The sequence below is a fragment of the Theropithecus gelada genome, chromosome 2 (genome assembly GCF_003255815.1).
Source record: "Theropithecus gelada isolate Dixy chromosome 2, Tgel_1.0, whole genome shotgun sequence".
Classification (NCBI taxonomy): Eukaryota; Metazoa; Chordata; class Mammalia; order Primates; family Cercopithecidae; genus Theropithecus; species Theropithecus gelada.
Window position 1 is genome coordinate 90,194,665 of NC_037669.1, and position 21,184 is coordinate 90,215,848.

Here is a 21,184-nt window from a genome sequence, read left to right on the forward strand (position 1 = left end):
AAAAAAAAAAAAAAAAAAAAAAAAAAGAAATAAGGCCAGGCGCGGTGGCTCAAGCCTGTAATCCCAGAACTTTGGGAGGCTGAGGCGGGTGGATCACGAGGTCAGGAGATCGAGACCATCCTGGCTAACATGGTGAAAACCCGTGTCTACTAAAAATACAAAAACTTTAGCCGGGCGTGGCAGCGGGCGCCTGTAGTCCCAGCTACTCAGGAGGCTGAGGCAGGAGAATGGCATGAACCTGGGAGGTGGAGCTTGCAGTGAGCCGAGATCGTGCCACTGCACTCCAGCCTGGGCAACAGAGCGAGACTCCGTCTCAAAAAAAAAAAAAAAAAAATTTTTTTTTCAGAGAAATACATACGTCTCCCAGAGTTATCTTCTATAAGGGCACTTTAGTGACTAATTTGGCCAAATAAGAACAGACAACAAGCATCACACCAGCATATTTGAGAAAATAAAATGTTAATTCCTGCACATCAAATGCCAACAGTCTGAGAGGGCTAGTACTCACAACTGGGCAACCACTGAAAGGGATTAACATTTTAACACAATACTTCTTACTCCCCTCCCCAAGTCCCAGTGCAATGGCACACAAAGCAGGAGATAATACGTACCCTCAATCTCCCAGAGACTTGACAACAAAGAAAGCCAAGGGCATATGACAGGGCTAGAAATACACTTTGCAGGAAGGGTGGAATGAAAGGCTCTGCCTGACAGTGTTTGCTGGCTGCCCCCTTCTCCTAGATGGAAATGGTGATGGTATAGGCTAACAGATTCATACATTCTTATTTCCCCAGACAGACAGCTGTTGCCTAAGTGATACCCTGGTGGGTCACCACAGCCACAAAGCTCAGTACTGCTGCAGAGCATTCTACTGTTTGACAGCTTGATATAGGCACTGGGAAAAGGCTAGAGGGACTGTGGTTATCATCTTGAGCAACTTCACGAAGGCACACCTACCCAACAATATTTGACAAAGCAAGCTAGCAGAAAGTTCCTTTATTTCCATCCCCTAGGCCTACAAGTACCCAGCAATGAAATAAAAGACATTTCACATCAAGGGTCAGGATAGCAAAGAGTTACAAAAAACTCAACCCAAAGTACTTTGGAGTAACCTTCCCAGAGGCACACACACACTCAGGCTCTAAGAGTTGCCAAGCAGACCGTGGTGACTCAGAATCTGTACCAATTTGGTCTGTAAGTAAAACTGGGGGAAAAGATAGACAGAGACTTTTTTTTTTAAAATTTAGACAGGGTCTTACTATTTGCCCCATGCTCATTTCAAACTCTTGAGCTCAAGTGGTCCTCCTGTCTCAATCTCCCAAAGTGGTGGGATTACAAGCTTGAGCCAGTGCCCGGCCTACAAACACATTTTATCTTCCACAGATATTTACTTTATCTTTTTATTTATTTATTTATTTATTTATTTAATTTTTTTTTTTTTTGAGACGGAGTCTTGCTCTGTCAGCAGGCTGGAGTGCAGTGGTGTGATCTTGGCTCACTGCAACCTCCACCTCCTGGATTCAAGCAATTATCCTGCCCCAGCCTCCCGAGTAGCTGGGACTACAGGCACGCGCCACCACGCCTGGCTAAATTTTTTTGTATTTTAGTAGAGACAGGGTTTCATCTTATTGGTCAGGATGGTCTCGATCTCCTGACCTCGGGATCCGCCCGCCTCAGCCTCCCAAAATATTTACTTTATTCACCCTGAGGAGTCAGGACTTCTTCCCTCACATTCTTTTTTTCTTTTTTTTTTGAGACGGAGTCTCGCTCTGTCACTCAGGCTGGACTGCAGTGGCCAGATCTCAGCTCACTGCAAGCTCCGCCTCCCGGGTTTACGCCATTCTCCTGCCTCAGCCTCCCGAGTAGCTGGGACTATATGCGCCCGCCACCTCGCCCGGCTAGTTTTTTGTATTTTTTAGTAGAGACGGGGTTTCAACATGTTAGCCAGGATGGTCTCGATTTCCTGACCTCGTGATCTGCCCGTCTCAGCCTCCCAAAGTGCTGGGATTACAGGCTTGAGCCACCGCGCCCGGCCAGCCTCACATTCTAATGTCTCTCATAAGATTGTTTACTATGTCATAAGGAGCTTAATCCACATCCATTTCCTTAAAGAATTAGTTTTAATAAACTTCAGATATAAAAATAAATTTATTTTCTTAGAATTATAATTGGAGGCCAGGCACGGGGGCTCATGCCTGTCATACCAGCACCTTGGGAGCCCAAGGCAGGCAAATCACCTAAGGTCTGGAGTTCAAGACCAGCCTGGCCAACATGGTGAAACCCCATCTCTACTAATAATACAAAAGTTGGCAGGACATGGTAGCTCACCACCTGTAATCCCAGCACTTTGGGAGGCCAAGGCAGGTGGATCACCTGAGGTCAGGAGTTAGCCAACATGGTGAAACCCCGTCTCTACTAAAAATACAAAAATTAGCCAGATGTGGTGGCGGACACCTGTAATCCCAGCTACTCAAGAGGCTGAGGCAGGAGAATCACTTGAACCCAGGAAGTAGAGGTCGCAACGAGTTGAGATCGTGCCATTGCACTCCAGCCTGGGCAACAGAGCGAGACTCCATTTCAAAAAAAAAGAAAAAAAAATTTACCCAAGCGTGGTGGTGTACACCTGTAGTCCCAGCTACTGGGGAGGCTGAGACAGCAGGATCTCTGGAACCCGGGCGGTTAAGATTGTAGTGAGCCAAGATTACACCACTGCACTCCAGCCTGGTTGGACTCTGTCACACACACACACACACACAATTTATAATTGGAAATTACTTGACATGTGGAAGAGGGTAAGAGAAAGAAAGAAGGACATCGAATTTCAAACTAATTCAAATGCTACCAAGTGCAGGGTACTATAGTAAGTGTTCTGGATACATTATTCACCATGAGTCACAACTCAAATGTATGTCACTCCTCAAGAAGTTTCCCTGACCACCCCTCTAAAATTGCCACCATGATGCATTCTCCCGATACCCTGCTTCGTTTTCTTTACAGCATTCAGCTATCAGTTATTACATTGAGTACTTAGTACAGAGGCAAAGGACTTAATCACTATTCACTGATAAGAACAAGTTGCTTATGAATTAATGAGTGTTCTCAAAATCGGACAGATTGTCAGAATAGGATCCATCGTAAGCACACAGATTGGAAGCTTTTTTCTTCTCTTCAAAATTGGCATGTAGCAGTTTCTGACACGTGATTAGTACAGTTGTCCCTTGGTGTCCATGGGGGATTGGTTCCAGGACCCACAAGGACACAAAAATCTCAGGATGCTCAAGTCCCTTATATAAAATCACATGGTATTTGCATACAACCTACACACATCCTCCAATATACTTTAAACCATCTCTAAATTACTTATAATATCTAATACCTAATAAAGACTATATAAATAGTTAACTGTACTTTTTTGTTTGTTTTTTGAGACAGGGTCTCGCTCTGTCACCCCAGGCTAGAGTGCAGCAGAGTGATCACAGCTCACTGCAGTCTCAATCTGGGCTCAAGTAATCCTCTCATCTTAGCCTCCCAAGTTGATAGGACTACAGGTTCACGTCACCACACTTGGCTACATTTTTCACTTTTATTTTTTGTAGAGATGGAGTCTCCCTATGTTGCCCAGGCTGCTCTCGAACTCCTGGCCTCAAGCAATCCTCCCATCTGGGCCTCCCAAAATGTTGGGATTACAGAGGTAAGCTACCACTCCTGGCCTGTATTATTTTTTATTGTTGTATTATTAATGTATCTTTTTCCTGAATATGTTCAATCAGCATTTGGTTGAATCTATGGGTGTGGAACCTGTGGACAGAGTGTCAACTGTATTTGGTAAGTGATTCAGTGATGGACACTGAACAAACGGTCAATGAGAATCCTCTTAAATCTAGGGTATATGGTCCTAAGCCCGTCATTCTCTAAGGATCTGATAAGCTTAGACTACTAACAAGGTAAGGACACATCAAAAGTCTTCTCTGATGAGTGCTTGCTCCCAAAGCATTTACAGCATGTCATCTCCATACCCATAAGAGGAGAACTTGGCCAAGAAGAGAAAAGTACGTATAATGAGCCACACTGAGTTAAACAAAGCTGAACAAAGCATCAGGCTAGAGAAGGAGAAGAGTTCTCATGTAATAACTACTCTTCCCTGGCAGAGCCTTCTTTTAAGATTCTGGGCCTGGCTGGGCACAGTGGCTCATGCCTGTAATCCCAGCACTCTGGGAGGCCAAGGCAGGCGGATCACCTGAGGTCGGGAGTTCGAGACCAGCCTGACCAATGTGGACAAACCCCATCTCTACTAAAAATACAAAACTAGCCGGGCATGGTGGCACATGCCTGTAATCCCAGCTACTCGGTAGGTTGAGATAGAAGAATCGCTTGAACCAGGGAGGCGGAGGTTGCGGTGAGCCGAGATCGCACCATTGCAATCCAGCCTTGGCAACAAGAGCCAAAAAAAAAAAAAAAAGATTCTGGGCCCACTGTATTCACACTATTAAGTACAGGCAGTGGATACATTTAAAAAAAAAAAAAAAATCAAACTACATTCCTGTTTCTTTTCCTACTTTACAGACGGAGGAACTGAAACAACTCAAAGAAAACAACTTTCCCCAAGGAAACACCGTAACAGGAAGGATTCTACCCATTTATAAATTCCTCCCAAAACTACCAGGCAGGGTTCAATTAAAGACATAGATGAAAAATCTAGGTGGCAAGCTGAATCACTCCAGATAGTTCAAACGTAAGGTGAGTACAGATTCTGATTCATCAGCTCTGACTATACGCAGCCAAGGACTTGAGTATGCAACTCCAACTGGCAAAGAACAATGATGAATGCAATAGACACCAACAATCCACTCCTCTCTCTTCCCTGATAGCTCTCTTTTGGAAGTAGTCCCTGCAGGCAGGACCTGATGCCATAGGAGTCACCATCTGAGGTCTTCACCCTAGGTCTGGGTGTAACTACTGACCTAGAATTTCCGTGCTAGGCAGATCCTTGGGGTCACAGACAATCAAGGATCATTCTTTGCATCAGGATTACCATCTCAGTCACACTCCAAGAGGAAACACTCCAGATGTGTCATTTTTTCCCCCCCAACTATTGTCTTTGGAATCTAATCCAAAAGCAACTGGGCTCTAGCTTTTAAAATGCACTCTGTGCCCATTAAGTTTTCTAGAGAAAGCTTTCCAGCCTTTTTAAAGATTTTCCTCACAATTGATGGTTGGAATGCAGTATGCTCCAAAGATAGACTTCTTGTACCTTTCCAAAGTGAAATCATTTGAAACCCTCCCTCCCCATATATAAAAAAATATATCCTTCCAGCATCATTTGACCGAAGTATAAAGCAACCTGGTTGGCCTCCATGCATCCGATGGCATCTTCCAAGAGTGAAAACTCCACGCAGACATAGCCATAGTCGTAACCTGGGGACAGCATTTAAATACAGACGGGAGTGGTGTTAGTGCCTTGCAAACACAAAAGACACACTTAAATCCCCTGTTTCTGAACCCCTTAAACACAAGCCCTCCCAACTAACCCGTCCCTCCCCTACACTAAGTAAAGTTGCTACCCCAAATAGAAAAAAGTACTGAAGGAAAGTCTTGATGTTTCTGGACTTTGAGATTCATTCCAAAATAGTCTTTTCTATTAACCAAGAAGATCCTTTGCCCTCTTTAGCACTGGTGATCTGGTGAAGGTACCCCAGAATTGGGTAATCCCACAGAGAGTTCATGTGGGGACCCGAAACATTTTAACCACAGGCTAAATCTTTCAGAAAAACAAAGTCGACAAGAGCAAGAAAGTATCTAGAAAAAAAAAAAAGTATCCCGAAAGAAAAAAAGCAAATATCCCCAGGCTATGCTAATAGTCACCACTTTTCAAGCAGAAACCACCTTCAAAGACAGAAGTGCTGACAGACTGAGGCAACTATTCTGTTTGGATACCACAGGAGGCTTCTGGTTGGCAGGGGACAGACCATTTCAGGTCTCCTCTTTTTTTCCTTGTTTCAACTCAAGTCATAAACCAGCTAAAATCTTTATAAAAGGAAGAAGGTGTAAAAGCATAAATAAGTACAAATAACTGTGTCCAAATTTGTGCTTATGCACAAAGACTGGTGGTGGGGCAAGCTGGGAGAAAGACAGCAGTTGTTAGCAATCAATACATGTTTAAGAATTGTACAAACCATTAGAGCTATAAAATACCCTTCACCTTACTCCTAAGCAAGTGTCACTTGCAGCACTTTGGGAGGCCAAGGCAGGCGGATCACCTGAGGTCCTATGATCCACGAGACTGGGAAGTCCTGGGATTTATAGGTTGCTGAACTCTAATCTAACCAGTTCCTGTAATTTCCCTGATACTGCCACCATGTGACTACAAAAATAAACTTGTCAATGCAATGCTCCCCATGTGGTTTCCATGCTTCCTCCACTGCCTCAGAGGATAAAGAAGCTCATCTCTAAGAATGACACTGTGTAAATGGAACAGCAAGAAAAAGATGTGATGTTCAGATGAGAAACAAAACTCAGGCAAAGAAAAACACAAAACCCTATGATAATTTTGACCACAAAGTATATATAACAATAGGAAACTGATATCACTGAATCAATGTATCAAAGATCAATAAAACTAGAGCAATAGAAAGTATAAGTTTAAAAACATACCACATTTGGTGAAATGAGTTAAAATTCCTTGTCACATGAAATGAATGGCTTTAAAATGTTTTACTACTAATAATAAACTTTGATTTTAGACTTGTTAAATACTCCAAGTTCACTATGAAACATTACAGTGGTATGGGCTGATCCTTGCTTCGAGTTTCAGAAAATGACTAGGAAGAAGAAAAACAATCTACTAGAAACCTCAGCACTACTGTAGGATGAGAAACAGATTTTCTAATCTACTTTCACGACTTTGACCAACATGGATTAAAACTAACCCCTCCAAACTTACCACAAAATCAGTCTCCTCTGCTTAATAACTCTGAAGAAATAAAAGTACTTTAGAGAAACAGCGTGCATATCCTATTAACAATGGAAACTGTTTTGTTACTTAATTCCTTTCAAGTGAATCTTCTTGGTCAAACTCAGTGAACTCCTAATACATAAATCACTCTGCATTTTATAAACAATTCTGAATATTCTTGGGAAACATTACAGAATAACAGAAGGAACTAAGACACCTGTTAGCACCAAATATCCACTGCAAACACTCAAATGTATGTCCACAATCAGAAAGGGTTAGCCACGGAATAAGCAGGTGTACTCTCGAGTGTGTTGACTACTTCTACAGAACATATCAGTGGAGTACCCAGATGTGTGGAAAGCAACCCTCCCCATAGCTGCCCGGATGAAAAACATAGGGAACAAACACCAAAACTGGCAAAGCTCTAAGTTTCCTTTCTGTGCCTAAAGAAGTAACTACTGTGGCCCAGAGACGCACACAGAAACTGTGGACAGAGAGAGAAAAGATTCATGACAATGTTCATACTTTGCTAAAGGACAAGTAGACACTGGGAAGAAAAAGATACAGAAAACATTATGGGAATCTAATATAGCATTTCTAGACATCAACCCTGCAATAGTGTATGTTGACAACATACTTCAGATTTAATATTATATTCACAAGCCCAACACTAAATTTATTCTGACTGAACCTTTAGCTATCAAACAAGAACAGAAATTTAAGGTTTAACTATACTGCCTAAAACGTTTACAAAAAAAAAAAAAAGGTATTTTGTGTGTTCAAGACTCATGGTTGTGCCATAAGGATTTTCAGCAATTAGAAAAATAGACAATGAAAGTAAGTAATATTTACATAGAACTTGTTGGTTCAAGATTTTATTCTAAATACTTTGTATATACTGATTTAATATTCACAATACTATCTTATGAGGTAAATATTATTAGCCTGATTTTAGCCATGGAGAAGAAGGCAAAGAAAGGATAGGTAAATTGGTCAAAGTAACCAAGTAAATACCAATACTGAGTTTTAAATGCAAGCAGTCCAGATTCAAGTTGATGTTTTTAACCACTACACTCTAGCCTCTCACTCTTCAACAAGATCACAGACTAACTTAATCTTAATTCTAAACTCTACAAGCTCAGTTACAGAAAGAGTCCCATATGCCTGAAAACATACATCTATGCCCCTGTTAATAAGCCTAGTTAAGAAATATTCAACTTAGCAGCATAACAGTTGCTTCTATTTTAAAATATCTATGGCAGAACTATTGTGAGTAGACCTGAGTATGCAAATTAGAAAGCATTCTCAGGAGCTGATTATACCAGCTCCCAAAATTCTTCTGAAAAGATGAAAACTAAAATGTCCTGTTATAAATGACGGCTACAAAAATTGTATAGCAATATGGAAAGATACGTGATATAGTATATTTTAAGAGCCTTAAAAATGAACATACCCTTATGGATAATTATGTAAAATGTATATAGGAAAAAGGACTGGAATTAAATTGCATCTAACTCAGGGGTTAGAGACAAAAGTCAGCATGTGAGATAAAAACCATGCACTGTCAAAATCATACTTGAAGACCCCAAGGTGAAGAACAACATACCATCTTTCAATTTAGGTAAGTCCAACATTGCCAGTTTGTCCTCCAGCGCTGCAACAAATCACTTTTCCTTTGGTTGACACCAGATGAAGAGGTTGGCTTGCATTTAAGGGCCATAAGGTATGAAAATATATTGCTTTAAATAACAGAATCACAGCCAGCACAGTGAATGCCCACTCAGAGAAACTTAGAAAAGGAAACAAACTGAAGCCACAGGCAAGTCTCATCCCCACTGCCCAGGCTCACTCCAGGAGTGAGAAAACAGGGTGTGGGAAGTGGGGAGGGGATACAGTTCAAATGAGCACAGGTGGACATACAAAAATCAGAAAATTCACATAATGCAATACAACTGCATACCAAAATGATTACAGTGGTTGTATTGCTGTAGTGGGATAATCAGGGATTTTTTTTCTTTATTTCCCAAATGTAATTTTACAATTCACAGAAAAGGCACAGAAGATATTCTACCCAGAGACCTAAACATTCTGCCCACCAACCTTGAGATCAGAATTGCTAGGAACCATATGGAATCATCAAGATGGTAAATTCAGTGTTAACCTTCTCATGGACAGATTTATTTTTACCAACGAGAGTAACAAAAAATCTACTTTATTACCCTTTTCTTCCACTGTCACGTGCTGGAAAGAAGGATGGAGGGTCTTTGTGCTTATTTATATGACTATTACAAAACATAGCTAACTAAATTTTCTAACCTAAATTTACAGATCTCATAGAAATGTGAATACTCCTTATACTTTTCTTTTTTTTTTGAGACGGAGTCTTGCTCTGTCATCCAGGTTGGAGTGCAATGGCACACAATCTCAGCTCACTGCAACCTCTGCCTCTTGGGCTCAAGCAATTCTCCTGCCTCAGCCTCCTGAGTAGCTGGGACTACCACACCCGGCTAATTTTTGTATTTTCAGTAGACACGGAGTTTCGCCATGTTGGCCAGGATGGTCTCAATCTCCTGACCTCGTGATCCGCCCGCCTCGGCCTCCCAAAGTGCTGGGATTACAGGCGTGAGCCACCGCACCTGGCCGGTTTAATTTTTTAAAATGGGCTGGGCGCAATGGCTCACATCTGTAATTCCAGCACTTTGGGAGTCTGAGGCAAATGGATCACTTGAGGTCAGGAGTTCAAGATCAGCCTGGCTAACATGGTGAAACCCTGTCTCTACCAAAAAAAAAAAAAAAAAAAAAATACAAAAATTACCCAGGCATGGTGGTGGGTGCCTGTAATCCCCGCTACTCAGGAGGCTGACGCAGAAGAATCACTTGTATCTGGGAGATGGAGGTTGCCAGTGAACCAAGACTGTGCCACTGCAGTCCAGCCTGGGAGACAGAGTGAGACTCCATCTCAAAATAATAATAATAATAATTTTTAAAAATGAAAATACAACGTTTTCTATACATAGCACAATGTACTGAACTGAGACTAAGAACAATCAATTATGAATTATACCAGCAAGGTATAAGTACCAATCAGCGGGCTGTTAACGTTTTTGCTGAAACTTTGAATATTCTCTGTACTTATGAAAACACCTTTAAGAAATCAATATTTACATGACTTAACCAATTTTCAAAAAGGTTTTTTAAAATTGATATAATTTACCACGCATGGTGGCTCACTATATAATTCCAGCACTTTGGGAGGCTGAGCTAGGTGGATCACTTGAGGTCAGGAGATTGAGACCAGCCTGGTCAACATAGCGAAACCCTATCTACTAAAAATACAAAAATCGGCCAGGTACGGTGGTTCATGCCTGTAATCCCAGCACTTTGGGAGGCTGAGGCGGGAGGATCACGAGGTCAGGAGATCGAGACCATCCTGGCTAACACGGTGAAACCCCGTCTCTAATAAAAATACAAAAAATTAGCTAGGTGTGGTATGGTGGCATGCACCTGTAGTCCCAGCAACTTGGGAGGCCAAGGCAGAAGAATCGCTTAAACCCGGGAGGCGGAGGTTGTAGTCAGCCAAGATCATGCCATTACACTCCAGCCTGGGCAATGGAGCCAGACTCCGTCTCAAAAAAAAAAAAAAAAAAAAAAAATACAGAATACAAAAATTAGCCAGGCGTAGTGGTATGCACCTGTAATCCCAGGTACTCGGGAAGCTAAGGCAGAAGAATCGCTTGAACCCAGGAGGCAGAGGTTGCAGTGAGCTGAGATTGCACCACTGCACTTCAGTCTGGGCAAGAGTGAGACTTCATCTCAAAAAATAAATAAATAAATAAATAAAAATTGACATAATTCACATACCAAAAACTCATTCTTAAAAGAGTAAATACATACAATTCAGTGATATATTGACAAAGCAGTGCAACCATCACCACTATCTAGTCCTAAGAAGGCTTACATTTAAATCAGACAGAAGACCTAAGAGATAACCTAAGCAAGAAACATGGAACCACGCAAAAATTAATTTACACTGCAAGGGTAGAGAATGTAACCTAGAAACGGTGAGCAGCATAGGTCTCATCAGATGTTCTGTTGCAAGCAGAAGGTTAAAGGCAAAAGCCAATGTCAATGTATTTTTAAATCCTGTAAACAGTTTTTATAGATGGCCTCTATCTGGTGCTCATTTAAGGTAACTGTATAAATAAACTCCCCTGCCTAGACTGAAGCTGGGAGTCAAGCAGCCCCTGCACTATACAAGCTGAGTAATGACCCTTTTCTTCTTGTCACTCTAGCAGAAGTACCTCTTCAGTGACTTCTAGCTACCAAAAGGCGCAGGAAGCCCCATACAGCCTTATCAAACCTGGAAGTCTCAGCCAAAGCTACCTGAGCATTTGGCAAAAGAGGTAAGTGAGGACTACAGAAGCCAACAACAATTCTATCTAAAGAAGGGTGAGAGAACTCGGCAAGGCAGTGGAACTGACAGAGGGCTGTAAACAGAGTTCAAACACCTTCCCCAACCTCAGAGAGGCAAATTCCATCTCAGCTAAATGGTTTTGAGGAAGAGAATATAACCTGTCTGTGTCTCAAAACTGGTAAGTGGCATCCTCTTCCTCAGAGCCATTTAGCTGAGATGCCAGAAGATGCAAAATCTGGAAACTTCTTTAATTAGTATCCGTCTTCCTGGCTTTATCAACTGCCGAGATTTCTGCGCTCAGGACCATGTCCTTGTCAACAAACAGTAAGGCTGACTACAAGATTTCTGCCTTGAAAATTTATATGTTACGTTATGTTACGTTACGATGTGATGTGATGTGATGTTCAGACAGGGTCTCACTCTGTCATCCAGTCTGGAGTGCAGTGGTGTGATCTCAGCGCACTGCGACCTCTGCCTCAGCCTCCCAAGTAGCTGGGATTATAGGCATATACCACCAGCCCAGCTAGTTTTTGTATTTTTAGTAGAGATGGGGTTTTGCCATGTTGACCAGGCTGGTCTGTAACTCCTGGCCTCAAGTGATCCACCCACCTCGGCCTCCCAAAGTATTGGAATTATAGGCGTGAGCTACCATTTTATTTTACATTCACCATTTTATTTTTTTGAGACAGGGTCTCTCTCTGTTGCCCATGCTGGAGTGCAGTGGCATGATCTTGGCTCACTGCAACCTCCACCCTCATCTCCCTAGCTCAACTGATCTTCCTGCTTTAGCCTCCTAAGTAGCTGGGACTACAGGTATGCACCACCATGTCCAGCTAATTTTTTTGTATTTTTTTGGAGAGATGGAGTTTCACCATGTTGCCCAGGGTGGTCTCGAACTCCTGAGCTCAAGCGATCCACTGGCCTTGGCCTTCCAAAGTGCTGGGATTACAGGTATTTCCCACTGTGCCCAGCGGGAAATTTTAAAAATAAAATAAATAAGCCAAATCCCAGGTCATTCCAAAAATGACCAAATTAACCCTTGTTCCAGAACCTCTCTCACCAGGGTCACCTGATCCCTGCAGCACTGAATCACAGATTCTTCCCTAGGCCAGCCAACAAAAATTAGCTGGGGCAGGGCGCGGTGGCTCACGCCTGTAATCCCAGCACTTTGGGAGGCCGAGATGGGCGGATCACGAGGTCAGGAGATTGAGACCATCCTGGCTAAAATGGTGAAACCCCGTCTCTACTAAAAATACAAAAAATTAGCCGGGCGAGGTGGTGGGCGCCTGTAGTCCCAGCTACTTGGGAGGCTGAGGCGGGAGAATGGTGTGAACCCGGGAGGTAGAGCTTGCAGTGAGCCGAGATCGTGCCACTGCACTCCAGCCTGGGCAACAGAGCAAGACTCCGTCTCAAAAAAAAAAAAAAAAAATTAGCTGGGCGTGGTGGTGGGCGCCTGTAATCCCAGCTACCAGGGAAGCTGAGGCAGGAGAATTGAACTCAGGAGTCGGAGGTTGCAGTGAACTGAGATTGCACCACTGCACTCCAGCCTGGGTGACTGAGGGAGACTCTGTCTCAAAAAAATTTAAAAATAGGCCAGACATGGTGGCTCACATCTGTAATCCCAGCACTTTGGGAGGCCAAGGCAGGTGGATCCCCTGAGCTCGGGAGTTCGAGACCAGCCTGGCCAACATGATGAAACCCCATCTCTACTACAAAAATACAAAAAATTAGCTGGGCGTGGTGACAGGAGCCTGTAATCCCAGCTACTTGGGAGGATGAGGCAGGAGAATCGCTTGAACCCAGGATGAAGAGGCTATAGTGAGCCGAGATCATGCCACTGCACTCCAACCTGGGCAACAAGAGTGAAACTGTCTCAAAAAACAAACAAAAAATTTACATTAACCACTCATGGTGGCACACGCCTGTAGTCCCAGCTCTCAGGAAGCTAAGGTGACAGGACTGCTTGACAGGAGGTCAAGGGCAGCCTGGGCAACAAAGCAAGACCTTGTCTCTACCTAAAAAAAAAAAAAAGAAAAGAAAAGAAAAAAAGAAAAGAAAGAAATGCAGAAGGTATAGGGCCTTTGCTACAATGTCACTTTCAGTAGACCCAAAATGCCAGGCAGCAGACCAAGTGACTGACCTAGTCATTGCAAACACCCACTTGCCAAGAAGAATTTTCCTTTTCAAGAATGCAGAAACTGCCCATTCACCACAAGAACACTGATAGACTAAAGCAAGATACTGCTTCTTCCTACTAACACCACCTTGGTAATCCTGTAACTTTGTGACATTAATTAATAAACCAGTACTAAAGTAATTCTGTAGCACTTCAGTTACTATAATTTCTTTCTATGTTTGAGCCTTATTAGGAAACATAATCCAGAAGCTATATCATTTTTGCTTAAATGATATTAAATCCCTTTGGAAAAATATCACAGCAAGCTTATATACTACGTAGTATGCAAATAAACCTAAAAATCAAAAGCAATTCTGCCTGCATTAATATGTCACAGAAACACTGTGTGAATGAGAAGACCTACAACCATTCCAAGATTTCTGGAGGAAGTGTACTATATATAAACAGAAAAAACAACTAAGTTATATGTCCTTAGTTACATATAACTGAAGTCATAAGATAGTACCAACACTACTATAGCTCCTCCTGCTATGCAGAGCAAGAGAACTGATATTAGGTAGGCAAGGCATGTGATCAGCATTGGCTCCTAAAGCACATAAGCATTAACTTTGTCTACTTACAGAAGGTCCACTTGCTAATTAAGTCACTTTTAAACTATGCAAAAGTTCAAGAATAAAGAATCTAAACAGTTTACTGCCAGTGGTCCTCAGGGTACATTAAAATTATCAGGAGGACTTCTTAAAAGCACAGACTACTGGGCACCACCCCAGAATTTCTGATTCAGTAGGTTTAGGATGGCGCTTAAGAACTTGGATTTCCAACAAGTTCCCAGGTGGTAAAGAGATGATGATGGTCCAGGATCCACTCTGAGAACAACTGCTCTATAGTTTACTTGTTGATAGAAGCTGTTCATTGTAGTCTTCAGCTTACAAGGTTTCTGCTGACATTTAAAAATAAAATATAGGCCAGACGCAGTGGCTCATGCCTGTAATCCCAGCACTGTGGGAGGCTGAGGCAGGCTAATCATGAGGTCAGTTTGAGACCAGGCTGGCCAACATGGTGAAATCCCGTCTCTACTAAAACATACAAAAAATTAGCCGGGCATGTTGGCAGGTGCCTATAATCCCAGCTACTGGGTTGGCTGAGGCAGAAGAATCGCTTGAATCCGGGAGGCGGAGGTTGCAGTGAACCAAGATCGCTCCACTGTACTCCAGCCCAGGTGACAGTGCAAGACCTCGTCTCAAAAAATAAAAATAAAAAAATAAATCAGCTTTGTCAGTTTTTCAACTTTTTATTGCAAATAATTTCCAATTTACAAAAAAAAATTGCAATAATAATAGTACAGGAAAAAGATTCATATATGCTTTACCCAGGTTCAACCTTATTTTTTTTATTATTATTTTTTTTTAAGATGGATTCTTGCTCTGTCGCCCAGGCTAGAGTGCAATGGCATGATCCTGGCTCACTGCAACCTCCGCCACCCGAGTTCAAGTGATTCTCCTGCCTTAGCCTCCCGAGTAGCTGGGATTACAGGCACCCGCCACTGCGCCCGGCTAATTCTTGTATTTTCAGTACACAGGTTTCGTTCACCAAGCTGTCCAGGCTGGTCTCAAACTCCTGATCTCAGGTGATCTGCCCACCTTGGCCTCCCAAAATGTTGGGATTACAGGCGTGACCCATTGCATCTGGCCCCAGATTCAACTATTAATAACACTGTGATCCATCTACTTTATCATTACTCTCTTCCTCCCTTCTCCATTTATAGCAAGTATTTTTTTCAAAACCATGAGAGAAAGTTGCATACATCACAGTACTTTATTTCTAAAAACTTCACTATGTATTTTCTAAGAATGAAGATGCTCTCAGCTGGGCATGGTGGCTCACGTCTGTAATTCCAGCACTTTGGGAGGCCGAGGCGGGCAGATCACTTGAGGTCAGGAGTTCAAGATCAGCCTGTTAAACATGGTGCAACCCCGTCCCTACTAAAAACTAGAAAAATTAGCTAGGAGTGGGGGCAGGTGCCTGTAATCGCAGCTACTCCAGAGGTTAAGGCAGGGAGAATTGCTTAAACCCAGGAGGGAGAGGTTGCAGGAAGCCGAGATCACACCATTACGCTCCAGACTGAGTGACAAAATGAGACTCCGTTTAAAAAAAAAAGAAAAAAAGAAAAGAAAAAATATATTCTCTAACATAACCACAGTAGTTATCAACTCAGTGAATTTAATATTGATACATCATTACCACAATCAAGATATAAAACAATTCCATTATGCCCAAAAATTCCCTCATGCTTCCACTTCATAGTTAACTCCTCCCCCAATACCCTGGCCACCACTATTTCCAATCCCTAAAATTTTGCCTTTTTCAGAATGTCACATAAGTGAAATCACACATACACATCTAGTATGTGGCCTTTTTAAAAAAATTGTAAGCTGACTGGGCGCAGTGGCTCACACCTGTAATGCTAGCTCTTTGGGAGGCCCAGGCAGGTGGATCATCTGAGGTCGGGAGTTTAAGACCAGCCTGGCCAATAAGACGAAACCCCATCTCTACTAAAAATACGAAAAATTAGCCAGGTGTGGTGGCACACACCTGTAATCCCAGCTACTTGGGAGGCTGAGGAAGGAGAATCGCTTGAACCTGGGAGGTGGAGGTTGCAGTGAGCCGAGGTTGTGCCACTGCACTCCAGCCTGCGTGACGGGAGCAAGATTCTATCTCAAAAAAAAAAAAAAAAAAAAATTGTAAGCAAATACACATCAAATAAAATGCACCGTTTTAAAGTGTACAATTCAGAAGCATTAAGTACATTCACAATGTTGTGCAACCATCACTACTACCTAGTTCCAGAACACTTTTATCAGCCCAAAAGAAGTACTATAACCATTAGGGAGGCATTCCCCATTCCCCCAGCCCCTGGCAACCACCAATCTGCTTTCTATCTCTATGGGTGTGCCTACTCTAGATATTTCATATAAACTGAATTGTACAATACTTGGTCTTTTGTGTCTGGCTTCTTTCATAATGTTTTCAAGGTTCATCCAAGTTGTAGCATACATCAGTATTTCATTCCTCCTTATGGCAGTGTATATATCCTTATGAGTCTAGTTTCTTTCACTCAGCATATTGCCATTGAGATTCATCCATGTTGTTGGGTGCATCAGTAGTTTCTTCTTTATTGCTGAGCAGTATTCCATTTTATACATATACTAGAGTTTGTCTAGTCACCAAAAGACATTTTACTTCTGGTACTTTTTCCAGAAATAATCATGTAACTCAAGATAATTTACAGTTCATGGGGTTATAATGTATTTGTAAATGGCAAAAGAAAAATTCAAATATACAGAACACATATAGGTCCAAAATCTCTTATCTACAATTCCAAAATCCCATAAATGTCAAGTTTTTTGGTAAACTTCAACAAAGTCATTTTGAGGCAAGTCCTGGCCTACACCATAATGAGTCGCTTTAGTCTTTATTTACTCCTCTTAGTGACAATATTAATAATTTTGCAGCATATTATGTCTCAGTACACATTCCCCTGGAAGATATAATTCCTATATGATCTACGTAAATTAAAAAATTCATAAGCTCATTTAACCTCACAGTTTCTATATAAAATTGTGACCCTGTACTTATACAGCTCTAGAGGAGACAAAAATCACACTAATACATTACTAGAGTCAATGAAGAGGCATTAATCTTCTCTCCCGTGTTATAGATCAGCCCTCCATTACATCAACTAAAAGGACAGACTGTACTCCACAATTCTCCTCTTATGAGCAATATCCATCCTGCATGGTCTCTGCAGGTCATCACTCAGCCTAAAATATTGACTGCCAGTTTTCACCTATGAAAGTCACCTTTTTGGGTGGACATACTGGTTCACATCTGTAATCCCAGCACTTTGGGAAGATGAGGCAGGAGAATCACTTGAACCCAGGAGTTCGAGACCAGCCTGGGCAACATAGTGAGACTTCGCCTCTACAAAAAGTTTAAAAATTAGCCTGGCATGGTGCACACCTGTAGTCCTAACTACTCTGGAGGTTGAGACAGAAGGATCACTTGAGCCCAGGGGTTTGAGGTTACAGTAAGCTATGATTGTACCAATGCACTCCAACCTGGGCAACAGAGTAAGACTCTTTCTCTTATAAAAAAAAATTTAAGTCACTGTTACTACTAAGATTCACATTTTTTTTTCTTTTTCTTTTTAAGAGACAAGGTCTTGCTATGTTGCCCAGGCTGACCTCAAACTCCTAGGCTCAAGCAATTCTCCCATCTCAGACTCCCAAGTAGTCAGGACTACAGGTGTGCAACACCATGCCTGACTACCACATATGATCTTTTAACAGTAAACACTATAGTTCTCAGAACATCTGATTGTTCCAAGACATATTCTTTAGCAGATATGTAAGACCTAAGCTGCACTGCTGTGAAACATACACTACCCTTTAATGCTCCTCACCTGAGGGGAAATCACAGCTGCTCTTCACAAACATCATAAATAATAATCTATTCCATGCATATAGAGAACCTACTGAATGTCAGTCACTGGTGGAAACAAGAAGGAATAAGGCTCCTGCTGACATTCCTCTCTAGTGAGAGAAATAAGATACACAAAACCACTGAGAAAAGTATCAGTGATAGATCCAATACCACTGACAGATTCAATCCAATCAGTGACCAGTGATAGATCAGTGATAGACCCAACTGAAAAATACCAGTGATAGAAATATCCAATCAGTGACAGATCCACTGAGAAAAATATCAGTGATAGATCCAAACAAGGATATGATGGAAAACAACTACCAGATGATTTCAGATTTGAGGGTGACACAAGGCCTCAGAGAGGTGAAACTGAAGCCAAGAACTAGACCCCAGAAGACAAGTAAAGATCAGAGGGAAGAGCAGTGCAAAGACCCTGACACAGAAAGAATTTTGTATGGGTCAAAGACAAGAGAAAAGCTCAGTGTGGCTACAGTAAAATAGAGTAGGTGGAGAGTAGTACTGAATGAGATCAGACTGCCAAGGGTCAGCTCATGCATGGGTTTGTAAGACAAAACAAGAAGTTGGGAATTTCTTCCAAGTGAAGATGAATGCCCTAAGAGAGTTTTAGACATGGGAGTAACATGATCTGGCTGATATTGTCAAAAGTTCATCCTATTTGTCACATAGAGATGTAATACAGATAATATGAAACTGGTAATCCAATCATTTCACTAAAAAACAAAAACAAACAAAAAACACAACTTAATAGAATGCCAAGACTGCATTTGCTGAAAGGTGTTTCTCGTTTTATTTTCAAGCACTGTCTTGAATGATTTCCCATGTGTACCAATGTCTTCAGTCTGACAATTCTAATAGCTACCACAATCAGCAAATTTAAGAACTTCCTCTCTAGACCCTATATGTTAATACAATTTTTACTGTGCTGACAAATTTGACAATTAGAAAGTCAACGAATACTAAAGAAACTGGAGTTTGAACGGCTATTTAAATATTAAGACATCTTCTTTCCAAACATATCAATACTTAATGAAAGCACAGTTCATGAAACCAGACTGAGGTTATCATCCTGAGAGTTAAAAAGCATCTCCAGCCTGTAAATTCTACTTTGAGTTCCCAAAGAAAGCATGTATGAGGCATATCCAAAAAATAAATATAACCAACAAAAGTGAGATACCAAGAAGAACAATATATCTACTCTTAGTCATGTTTCCACAAATTCAGGGTTCATGTTTTTAAAACAAAAAAATAATTGGCTCTCTGAGAAATAACACTTCCTGAGCTTGTTCTCAAATTACAGAACAAATTATTTCTGGACTTAATACCGTGTTCTTTCAAACACCAAAATTTATTTTGTGGACAATTTTCCTCTGCAGAAGCATTCTGAAGAAGTTATCTAGTTAATGCAAAATTTTTATCCCATGATAAACTGCTAATAGTAAATTATATCCCCAAAATATGACATGTTCTTACTTGAAGATGTCTTTAACTAAATTACTGAAATTCTAAGTTCTGTGAAGACTCATGCTCTATTCTCTTCCATTTAAAATTCTGCAAAATAGGTCACCTAAAGATTACCTTTATTTTTAAACCACTTATTATTATACATAGTTCTAAAAATATTGGTCAAAAACCTTGAGTTCTTGGCATTTCACCTTTGCCTACTTTCACTGTAGTAAGATGTAAAGGAAATGACTGAAATTGGTGCTGTGAAATACGACTAGGAGGATATTCTGAAAAGTTTAATCCACCATTCAGACCACAGAACAGATGTCAAAGGGAAAGCTCTTCTGGATCTATTCATGGATTTCAACAAAATAACTGTAACAGGACTCCATTCTCAAAGCAAAACTGAAAATTAAAGAAACCACTAATTTGTACAATTTCTCTAGGAAGTTATAAATTTTACTCTGAAGCAATGAATGTAAAGTTTTACATACAGCAAGCTTACTAAATCCTACTAGGCTCAAACATAAACATTCCACCACCATGAAGAACATCCATAGCAAGTTAAATAATTATATAAAATATATTCAGGGCAATTGCTGCGACACTCTCTTTATATATCACAGGCATTCAGAAGAACTGGAACATGCATCCTCATCACCCATGCGTGGACAAACATCCACAAAGAACCACAGCTAAGATTAAAGCTGGTTGTTATTTGGAGGCACCAACGGGAGGCTTCTGGAAATTTTAATTGTTTTAAGAAATTTGTTTCTTAAAACAAATTTTAAGTAGCACATGATGCAGAGATCTGACAGAGACTTGACTCCTCCTAACCCAAGGCCACATGCAAGTTAAGAAACTCACCTGTGTTATACTCCTTCAACTGCAAGTTCTTTACAGGCATGCCATCAGGAGTCCGAAAAGCATTAAGAATCTGCAAAAATATGGCATTTACACTAATGACACAAATCATAATCAAACACTGAATATTAGATTTTCCCTAACGATTTTTATCATACATAATTTAAAGCCATGATACTTTGTAAAAGCAAAGTTAAATTATGAACACTCAAGACATTCACATATTGAATGAGTAGAACATAATTATTCAAAAATCAGTGGGATACAGTGGCTCAAGCCTATAATCTCAGCACTTTGAGAGGCCAAGGTGGGAGGATCGCTTAAAGCCACACGTTTGAGACAAGCCTGGGCAACATAGTGATACCCTATCTCTACAAAAAAAAAATTTCTTAATTAGCCAGGAGACTACATGGTGGCTCACATGGTAGCCACATGGTGGCTCACACATGTAATCCCAGCACTTTGGGAATCCAAGGCGGGTGGATAACCTAAGGTCAGGCGTTCGAGACCAGCCTGGCTAACATGGTGAAACCCCATTTCTACTAAAAATACAAAAATTAGCCGGGTGTGGTGGCACACGCCTGTAATCCCAGCTACTCGGAAGGCTGAGGCAGGAGAATCACTTGAACCTGGAAGGCTGAGGCTGCAGTGAGCGGAGATCATGACACTGCACTCCAGCCTGGGCAACAGAGCAAGACTCTATCTTAAAAAAAAAAAAAGGCCGGGCATGGTGGCTCAAGCCTGTAATCCCAGCACTTTGGGAGGCCAAGACGGGCGGATCACGAGGTAAGGGGATCGATACCATCCTGGCTAACATGGTGAAAACCCATCTCTACTGAAAAATACAAAAAACAAGCCAGGCGAGGTG

The 21,184-nt window shown here is 41.4% G+C and overlaps 1 protein-coding gene across 1 annotated transcript in view; it reads right to left on the reverse strand.

Moving 5' to 3' along the window:
* Nucleotides 1-21,184, reverse strand: part of RBM6 (RNA binding motif protein 6) — a 118,053-nt gene that overhangs the window by 62,458 nt on the left and 34,411 nt on the right. The window contains exons 5-6 of the mRNA XM_025377352.1: nt 20,320-20,389; nt 5,342-5,415 (exon numbers count right to left, since the gene is read on the reverse strand). Of these exons, the coding sequence (XP_025233137.1) occupies nt 5,342-5,415; nt 20,320-20,389 (144 nt within the window). The remainder of the gene's footprint in view (nt 1-5,341; nt 5,416-20,319; nt 20,390-21,184) is intronic.